An 8573-nucleotide genomic window follows, 5' to 3' on the forward strand; every position below is an offset into this window, starting at 1 on the left:
GGACGGGATGCCGTCGGCTCCGATCGAACCGGATCGATTCGGATCGCTTCGGATCGCATCAGTTCGGACGGGATGCCGTCTGATCGGACCGGATCCGCGTCCGGATCGCCTCGGTTCGGACCGGATCCCTTTGCTGGGGTGGATCTTGGCCAGTTGGGATGAAAGGGGGGGGGAGGGGGGGGATCCGACCCGATCCGATGGGAGCGGGACAACGCTCCCCCGGCCGGAGCCGCTGCGTTTTACGACCCCTCTTGCCGGAGCCCTTTCATGCTCCCCAGCTTTTGATTTCGCCGCCCTCCGGCCCCGTCCTCGCCATCCGCCTCGCCGCGGGGGCGCATCCGGAGCGGAGCCGCCGGCAGCATCCGGCCGCCCCGCCGTCCGTCCCCCCCCCGCCGCGACGGGCTGCAGCCTGCAAGGCTGGGACGTGGGGGTGCTGCCACCCCGCACCCTCCTGCTAGCGCCCACCCACCCCCACCCCGGCACTGGGCGACGCGCACCGGATCCCCGGGTTTTTTGTGCTAGACAAAAAACCCCCACTTTTTGCCCCAAAGAGCCCACCGGAGCCTGGAAACGGGAAGCAGTGGCTTTATTGCCCGGCGGCGCGGGTGCGAGGCACCGCCACTGCGTGGCTGGGACGGGCGCAGGCGCTTCGCTCCTACCAGCCGCGCACGGGGTGCCACAGGGCCACGACCTTGCCCTCCGCGTGCACGTAGTAGACGGGGTGCATGGCGGCGGTGGCGCAGGCCTGCGGGCGGCAGAGGTGGCGTCGTCGGTGCGGGGTGCGCGGCACGGGGTGCTGGACAGCGCGGGGTGCACGGCAGGGTGCACGGCACGATGCAGAGCAGGGTGCACGGCCCAGGGTGCATGGCACGGGGTACATGGTGGGGTGTCCGGCACGATGCACAGCAGGGTGCACAGCCTGGGGTGCACAGCACGGTGCACAGCGCGGGGCGCATGGCACGGTGCACGACATGATGCATAGGAGGGTGCACAGCCCGGGATGCATGGTGTGGGGTGCACGGTGGGGTGCACGGCACAATGCACAGCAGGGTGCATGGCCTGGGGTGCATGGTGGGGTGCGCAGTGCGGGGTGCATGGTGGGGTGCCTGGCATGATGCACAGCACATTGCACAGCTCAGGGTGCGCAGGGCATGGTGCACAGCACGATGCACAGCAGGGTGCAAGGCCCAGGGTGCATGGCGCGGGGTGCATGGTAGGGTGCATGGCATGATGCACAACGGGGTGCAAGGTGTGGGGTGCATGGCACGGGGTGCACAGCAGGGTGCACGGCCCAGGGTGCACGGCCCGGGGTGTGGGGTGCATGGTGGGGTGCACAGCACGGTGCAGAGCAGGGTGCATGGTGCAGGGTGCATGGTGGGGTGCACAGCACAGTGCAGAGCAGGGTGCATGGTCCGGGGTGCATGGTGGGGTGCACAGCACGGTGCAGAGCAGGGTGCATGGTGCGGGGTGCATGGTGGGGTGCACAGCACGGTACAGAGCAGGGTGCATGGTGCAGGGTGCATGGTGGGGTGCACAGCACGGTGCAGAGCAGGGTGCATGGTGCAGGGTGCATGGTGGGGTGCACAGCACAGTGCAGAGCAGGGTGCATGGTCCGGGGTGCATGGTGGGGTGCACAGCACGGTGCAGAGCAGGGTGCACAGTGCAGGGTGCATGGTGGGGTGCACAGCACGGTGCAGAGCAGGGTGCACAGTGCAGGGTGCATGGTGGAGGGCCTGGCACGATGCAGAGCAGGGTGCATGGCGTGGGGCGCACGGCGTGGGGTGCACGGTGGGATGCACAGCGCGGGGTGCAGGGTGCGTGCTGGGGTGCCCGGCACGCCGCACGGCAGGGCGCACGCCGCGCCGTGGGTGCCGGCCCCCCTACTCACGTGGAAGGGGATGAGCGCCAGCACGCTGCCCACGGGGAAGCGGCCGAAGTCGAGGGGGCCGGCAGCGGGCTCCAGCTGGCCGTGCTCCTGCGTCATGCCCACCACCCTGCCGACGGCACCCCGTTAGCGCCCCGCCGCCGCCCCCGCCGCCGCCGCCGCCGGTCCCCGCCACTCACCTGAGCTCGGGGTGGCCCTCGACGGCGGCGTAGCCCGTGGGCAGCTGGCCCTGGCCGTGGAGGCTCAGCGCCGTCCAGCCGCAGTCCACCAGCAGCTGGTTGCGGCGCGGGTAGTGGCCCACGACGCGGGTGAGGACGCGCAGCGCCACGTCCTCCGGCCGGCAGCAGCCCAGCAGCGTCTGCTGCAGGTCTTGGGGGGGGGACGGAGGGAGCGGGGTTGGGTGATGGGGGGACACACGCAACCCCCCTCCACCGCCAGCCCCCCGCTCACCGTAGAAGATGTAGTTGCCCGGGTGCAGCTCGGTGAGCTCGCCCATCTCCGGCACGGGGTGGCTGCAGGACGGCGTGGAGCCGATGCTGGCTTGGGGACAGGGCACGCCGGCCTGTCGCAACCTGCGGGTGACACGAGACCCCCCCCACCGGGCATCGCGCCCAGGAAATGCTGCTGGGCACGGGTGGGGGCACCCCGCCCCGCGGCTGCGAGGGATGCAGGGTTGGGGGGCTGCTCTGCACCCGCGAGGTCCTGGGCTCCCCGAGGCAGAGCATGGGAATGGCTGGGGTCAGGGTGCAGGAACCGCTGGGTTTGGGGTGCGGGAACCACCAGGTTCGGGGTACGGGAACCACCAGGGTTGGGGTGCAGGAACCACCAGGGTTGGGGTGCGGGAACTTCCGGGGTCAGACTGCAGGAACCACCAGGGTTGGGGTGTGGGAACCACCAGGTTCGGGGTACGGGAACCACCGGGGTTGGGGTGTGGGAACCACCAGGGTTGGGGTACAGGAACCACCAGGGTTGGGGTGTGGGTAGCACCAGGTTCAGGGTGCAGGAACCACCAGGGTTGGGGTGCAGGAACCACCAGGTTTGGGGTGCGGGAACCACCAGGGTTGGGGTGTGGGAGCTGCTGGGGTTGGGGTGCAGGAACCACCAGGGTTGGGGTGTGGGAACCACCAGGGTTGGGGTGCAGGAACCACCAGGGTTGGTGTGTGGGAACCACCAGGTTCAGGGTGCAGGAACCACCAGGTTTGGGGTGCGGGAACCACCAGGGTTGGTGTGTGGGAACCGCCAGGGTTGGGGTGTGGGAACTGCTGGGGTCAGGATATGGGAACCACTGAGGTCGAGGTGCGGGAGCCACCAAGGCCAGGGCACAGGAACCACCAGGGTTGGGGGACCCTGCTGCATCGGTTTGGCCACAAGGACCTGGGTTTGGGGGCCGTTCTGCACCCACGGGGTCCTGGTCTCCCCGAGGCGGAGCGTGGGAACTGCTGGGGTCGGGGTGCGGGAAGTGCCGGGGTCGGGGGCGCGGGAACCGCTGGGCTTGGGGCGCGGGAACCGCCAGGGTCAGGGGACCCTGCTGCATCGGCTTGGCCCCAAGGACCTGGGACGGGGTCCTGGTACCCCAGCAACAGGGTGCGGGACTGGCCGGGGTTCGGGGCGCGGGAACGACCGAGGTTCGGGGCGCCGGAACAGCCGGGGGTTCGGGACGTGGGACCAGCCGGGGTTTGGGGGGGCCGTACCCCCCCCCCAGCATGGCCGCCGAGCCTGGCGAGCGCGCAGCCGAGCCGGCCGGCTGCCGAGGCCCCGAGGAATGCTGAACCAGTCCTGGCCCGGCGCCATCCTTCCCTGCCCGGCGCCCGCCAGATGTGCCGGGCTCCGGCCAGATGTGCCGGACCTGCCTTCGAGTCGGAGTGGCGCCGGAAAAGGGGGGGGGGGGGGGGGGGGGACCGGCCACCGTGTTGCCACAGCATAACCCCCAGCCTGTTTTTTTTTTTTTTTTTGGGGGGGGGGACAGGCTGGGCACCCCCCATCCCGAACCCGAGCCCACGCCGGCACATCTGGCGCCCAGCCCTTGCTGCAAAAACGCGGCTCCCCCCCCCCCGGCCATGCTGGCCCAGCCCCCAATAACCCCCCCCCGCCAGCGCAGAGCGAGTTATTTCTTCCCGGCGAGCAAATCGAGGTCCCGCTCCCCCCCCCCCCCCCAAAACCGGCCGTCGCACCCCGCTCCTCTTCCCGAGCGGGTGCGAAACATCCGGCTGCAATTCGCTTGGGGATGCCAGACCCGGTGGCGGTCCCCCCCCCCCCCACCCCCTTCCCCACCGGGGGGGCGGAGGGGCTGCTTCAAAGGCCGCCGGCGTCCTGGCGGGGGTGGGGGGGGGCGGCGGGGGGTCCCGGCGCCTCCTTTTACCCTGCCGCCGGGAAGCAGGAGATTTGCATTTACAGCCTGCAAATTGCTTCAAGAGCCGCCGGGGTCTTATGTGGGGGGTTTTATTGGGGGCTGGAGGGTGCCGGAGGGGCAATGGGCTGTGCCGGGACCCCCCCCCCCGGTGCCGCATGGTCCTTCCTTGCTGCCGGCGTAGCTGTGCTGGGCGCCGCCTGGCTGCTGAGCACATCCCGGTGCCTCCTCACTCTCCCCCCCGAAGCAGAAATTCCCCTTAACTCTGCCCATCTCCAGCAACATCCTTGGGCAGGATGAGGACAAAGGAGGGGGAAGCGTGGCGCTGCCCTAGATGACCCTGGATGGCCTTGAGCATGTCCCTTAACCCCACTGGGACCGGTCCTGAGCCCTGCTGCGCCCCATCGTGGGCGCTTGTCACTTGGGGGGGGGGGCGGGGGGGGGGTGTCCCAAAAACGCCGCACTCACTTGGCCACGAAGTCGAGCACGGCGGCTGTGGTGGCGCGGGCGATGGCCTGGATCTCGGGCACGCTGCTGCAGCGGTAGGTGTTCCCGCAGTGCGCGTACACCCCGACCAGCTCTACCTCGGTGGGCGCCTCCTCCGCGATGGCCCGGGCCAGCTCCAGGGCGCCGGGGTCCGTGGGCTGCACGCCGGCTGCCGCGCGCGCGGGGAGGAACGGGTTTTGGGGCTCGAATGCCCCACGTTGGCCGCGACGCTGGGGCGGTGGGTGGTGGGGTTGGGCGGATGTGGGCCTCTCTCCCCCATGGAACATCCTTACAGCGGGGTGGGTGACAAATGGGGTTTGGTGAGGAGCTCAAATGACCCACGTTGGTCGAGACGTTGGGGTTGAAGGACCTGGGGCACCTTCTCTATGGCACAGCCTCGCAGGAGGTGGGCGAAAAATGGGTTTTGGGTGCTCCAATGACCCACGTTGGCCAAGACGTTGGGGTTGGAGGAGGTGGGACACCTTCTCTATGGCGCAGCCTCGCAGGAGGTGGGTGAAAAATGGGTTTTGGGTGCTCAGATGAGCCACGTTGGCCGAGACGTTGGGGCTGGAGGACATCGGTCACCTTCTGGGTGGTGCATCCTCACAGGAGGTGGGTGAAAAATGGGGTTTTGGGTGCTCAAATGCCCCACATTGGCTGAGACGTTGGGGTTGGAGGAGGTGGGACACCTTCTCTATGGCGCATCCTCGCAGGAGGTGGGCGAAAAATGAGGCTCGGATGCTCCAATGACCCATGTTGGCTGAGATGTTGGGGTTGGAGGACCTGGGGCAGCTTTTCTATGGCGAATTCTTGTGGTGAAGGGGTGAAAAATGGGTTTTGGGTGCTCAAATGCCCCACGTTGGCTGAGATGTTGGGGTTGGAGGAGGTGGGACACCTTCTCTAAGGAGCAGCCTCACAGTGGAGATGGGTGAAAAATGAGGTTTGGATGCTCCAACGCCCCACGTTGGCCAAGACGTTGGGGTTGGAGGACCTGGGGCAGCTTTTCTATGGCGAATCCTTGTGGTGGAGGGGAGAAAAATGGGTTTTGGGTGCTCCAACGCCCCACGTTGGCCGAGACGTTGGGGTTGGAGGACCTGGGGCAGCTTTTCTATGGCGCATCCTCGCGGCGGAGATGGGTGAAACGGGGAGATGGTGGTGGTGGGGGGGGGATTCAACAGCCGCCGCGCGTCCCCACCTCTGCCGTTGCCGCAGTCCAGCTTGAGCCAGGCGAGCCAGCGCTTGCCGGCGGCCAGCGGGCGCTGCCGCAGGCGGGCCAAGCCGGCGGGGCTGTCGAGCAGCACCTGGAAAGCGTCGAGGCGCTCGGCCAGCGCCGCGCACTCCTCCAGGCGGCCGCCGGGCAGCGGGTAGGCGTAGAGGATGTCGTCGAAGCCGGCGGCGGCGAAGAAGCGCGCCTCGGCCAGCGTGGAGACGGCGATGCCGCGGCGCGTGCCGCCCGTGGCCAGCGCGGCGCCCTCCCTGCGGCCGCCGGGCGTCAGCGGCGAGCGGGCCGGCGGGCGCTCGCCCCGAAGGGGTGGCGCTGGAAGGGACGGGGTGGCGGTGGGGGGGGTCGGGTACGGGGGAACGGGGGCAGGTGGCACTCACAGCGTCTTGTGCGTCTTGACGTGGGGGCGCAGGCGGACGCCCAGGGCCCGGCAGCGCTCCCGCATGCGCTCGGCGTTGCGTCGCGCCGTGGCCTCGGACACGGCCAGCGCCGGCGTGGGCAGCTCCTCCAGGCGCCGGCCCAGCCACATGGTGCCCTGCCGGGGGGGTGGGCTCGTGCCGGGCACCCGGCCATGCACCCTGCCCCCTTGCCATGAACCTTCCCCTGCACCCAGCCCTGCAGCCAGCCCTGCACCTTCCCCTGCACCCAGCCATGCACCCAGCCCTGCACCCAGCCCTGCACCTTCCCCTGCACCCAGCCCTGCACCCAGCCCTGCACCCAGCAATGCACCCAGCCCTGCACCCAGCCCTGCACCCAGCAATGCACCTTCCCCTGCACCCAGCCCTGCACCTTCCCCTGCACCCAGCCCTGCACCCAGCCCTGCACCCAGCAATGCATCTTCCCCTGCACCCTGTCCTGCACCCAGCCCTGCACCTTCCCCTGCACCTTCCCCTGCACCCAGTCCTGCACCCAGCCCTGCACCCAGCAATGCACCCAGCCCTGCACCCAGCCCTGCACCCAGCAATGCACCTTCCCCTGCACCCAGCCCTGCACCTTCCCCTGCACCCAGCCCTGCACCCAGCCCTGCACCCAGCAATGCATCTTCCCCTGCACCCTGTCCTGCACCCAGCCCTGCACCTTCCCCTGCACCCTGTCCTGCACCCAGCCCTGCACCCAGCAATGCACCCAGCCATGCACCCAGCCCTGCACCCAGCCCTGCACCCAGCAATGCACCTTCCCCTGCACCCAGCCCTGCACCTTCCCCTGCACCCAGCCCTGCACCCAGCCCTGCACCCAGCAATGCATCTTCCCCTGCACCCTGTCCTGCACCCAACCCTGCACCTTCCCCTGCACCCTGTCCTGCACCCAGCCCTGCACCCAGCAATGCACCCAGCCATGCACCCAGCCCTGCACCCAGCCCTGCACCCAGCAATGCACCTTCCCCTGCACCCAGCCCTGCACCCAGCCCTGCACCCAGCCCTGCACCTTCCCCTGCACCCAGCCCTGCACCCAGCCCCGCACCTTCCCCTGCACCCAGCCCTGCACCCTGTCCTGCACCCAGCCCTGCACCCAGCCCCGCACCTTCCCCTGCACCCAGCCCTGCACCCTGTCCTGCACCTAGGAATGAATCTTCCCCTGCACCCTGTCCTGCACCCAGCCCTGCACCCAGCAATGCACCTTTCCCTGCACCCAGCCCTGCACCCTGTCTTGCACCCTCTCTTGCACCCAGGACCCTACATGCTGCTCCCTGCACCCTGCACCCAGCCATGCAGCCAGCCCCCAGCACCCTGCACCCTGTCCTGCAGCCAGCCCTACAGCCAGCCCTGCACCCTGCCCAGCACCCAGCCCTGCGCCCTGCCCAGCACCCTCTGCTGCACCCAGCACCCTGCACCCTGCTCCCTGCCCCAGGCAGACACCCGCTGCAGGCCCGGCAGCGAGTGCCTCAGTTTCCCCACCGAGACTTGTGGGGCACCCGGCCCTCCGCCACCCGCTCCGTCCATCCGTCCGTCCGTCCGTCCGTCCGCGCGCGGGCCGTACCTGCCCCGCCGCCGCCGGCTGCTGCGGCCCGTCTGGCCGGGGCTGGCGCGGGGGCAGCCGCGGGCGCCACGTGACGCCGTGGGCACCCGCAGCCCGGCTCAGCCGGGGACAGAGGTCGCAGCCGGCCGCGGGGCCCCTCGCGGGTGGCCGGGCCAGGGGAGGACACGGGGCCGGCGGCGGCGCAGCCTGCCAGCACCCGCGGGGGCCGGCCCGAGCGGGGGGACGACGGAGGCATCCGGGAGGCCCCCGGGGAAGGATTGCACCTTGAAGGGCTTGCAGAGGCCCTGCTGAGACCCGCCGTGCTCGTGACATGTGGGCAGAGGGCTGCCAAGGGCTGAGCCCCCCCACGCTCGTGACACGTGGGCAGAGGGCTGCCAAGGGCTGAGCCCGCCCGCGCTCGTGACACGTGGGTACCCGGCGGCCAACACCCTCTGCGCGCTCGTGACACGTGGGTACCCGGCTGCCAACACCCTCTGCGCGCTCGTGACACGTGGGTACGCGGCTGCCAAGTGCTGAGGCCCACCCCGCTCGTGACACGTGGGTAGACGGCGGCTGAGGGCTCCCCCGCCCGCCCCCCCCCCCCCCCCAACCCCCTGGCCAATGCTCGTGAACAGCTGCTGAGACTCCCCGTGCTCATGACACGTGGGTACGCGGCT

At 69.9% G+C, this 8573-nt stretch overlaps 1 protein-coding gene across 2 annotated transcripts; it reads right to left on the bottom strand.

Annotated features, from left to right (window-relative positions):
- Positions 1-569: 569 nt before the first annotated feature.
- LOC138066252 (D-serine dehydratase-like) lies at positions 570-7951 on the bottom strand. 2 transcript variants are annotated; one of them, XM_068934041.1, is made up of 8 exons: positions 7836-7951; positions 6321-6475; positions 5914-6194; positions 4701-4887; positions 2336-2457; positions 2065-2254; positions 1889-1994; positions 570-745 (listed from the first exon to the last, which is right to left on the bottom strand). In XM_068934041.1, exons 1-8 carry the CDS (start codon positions 7878-7880, stop codon positions 656-658), a joined length of 1176 nt encoding a protein of 391 aa, XP_068790142.1. In that variant the 5' UTR covers positions 7881-7951; the 3' UTR covers positions 570-655. The 2 variants fall into 2 exon arrangements, with proteins under 2 accessions (XP_068790142.1, XP_068790141.1); XM_068934040.1 differs by lacking the exons at positions 570-745; positions 1889-1994; positions 2065-2254; positions 2336-2457 and adding an exon at positions 2509-3735.
- Between the last annotated feature and the right edge of the window lie 622 nt (positions 7952-8573).

Source organism: Struthio camelus, chromosome 2 (assembly GCF_040807025.1).
Source record: "Struthio camelus isolate bStrCam1 chromosome 2, bStrCam1.hap1, whole genome shotgun sequence".
In the NCBI taxonomy this organism is placed as follows: domain Eukaryota; kingdom Metazoa; phylum Chordata; class Aves; order Struthioniformes; family Struthionidae; genus Struthio; species Struthio camelus.

Coding starts and splice junctions, on each gene's coding strand:
- LOC138066252 (XM_068934040.1), bottom strand. CDS start 7,880: ATGGACGGAGCGGGTGGCGGAGGGCCGGGTGCCCCACAAGTCTCG. Junction 6,476..7,835: donor CGGGTGCCCCACAAGTCTCG/GTGGGGAAACTG, acceptor CCCCCCCGGCAG/GGCACCATGTGGCTGGGCCG. Junction 6,195..6,320: donor GTCAAGACGCACAAGACGCT/GTGAGTGCCACC, acceptor CGGCGGCCGCAG/GGAGGGCGCCGCGCTGGCCA.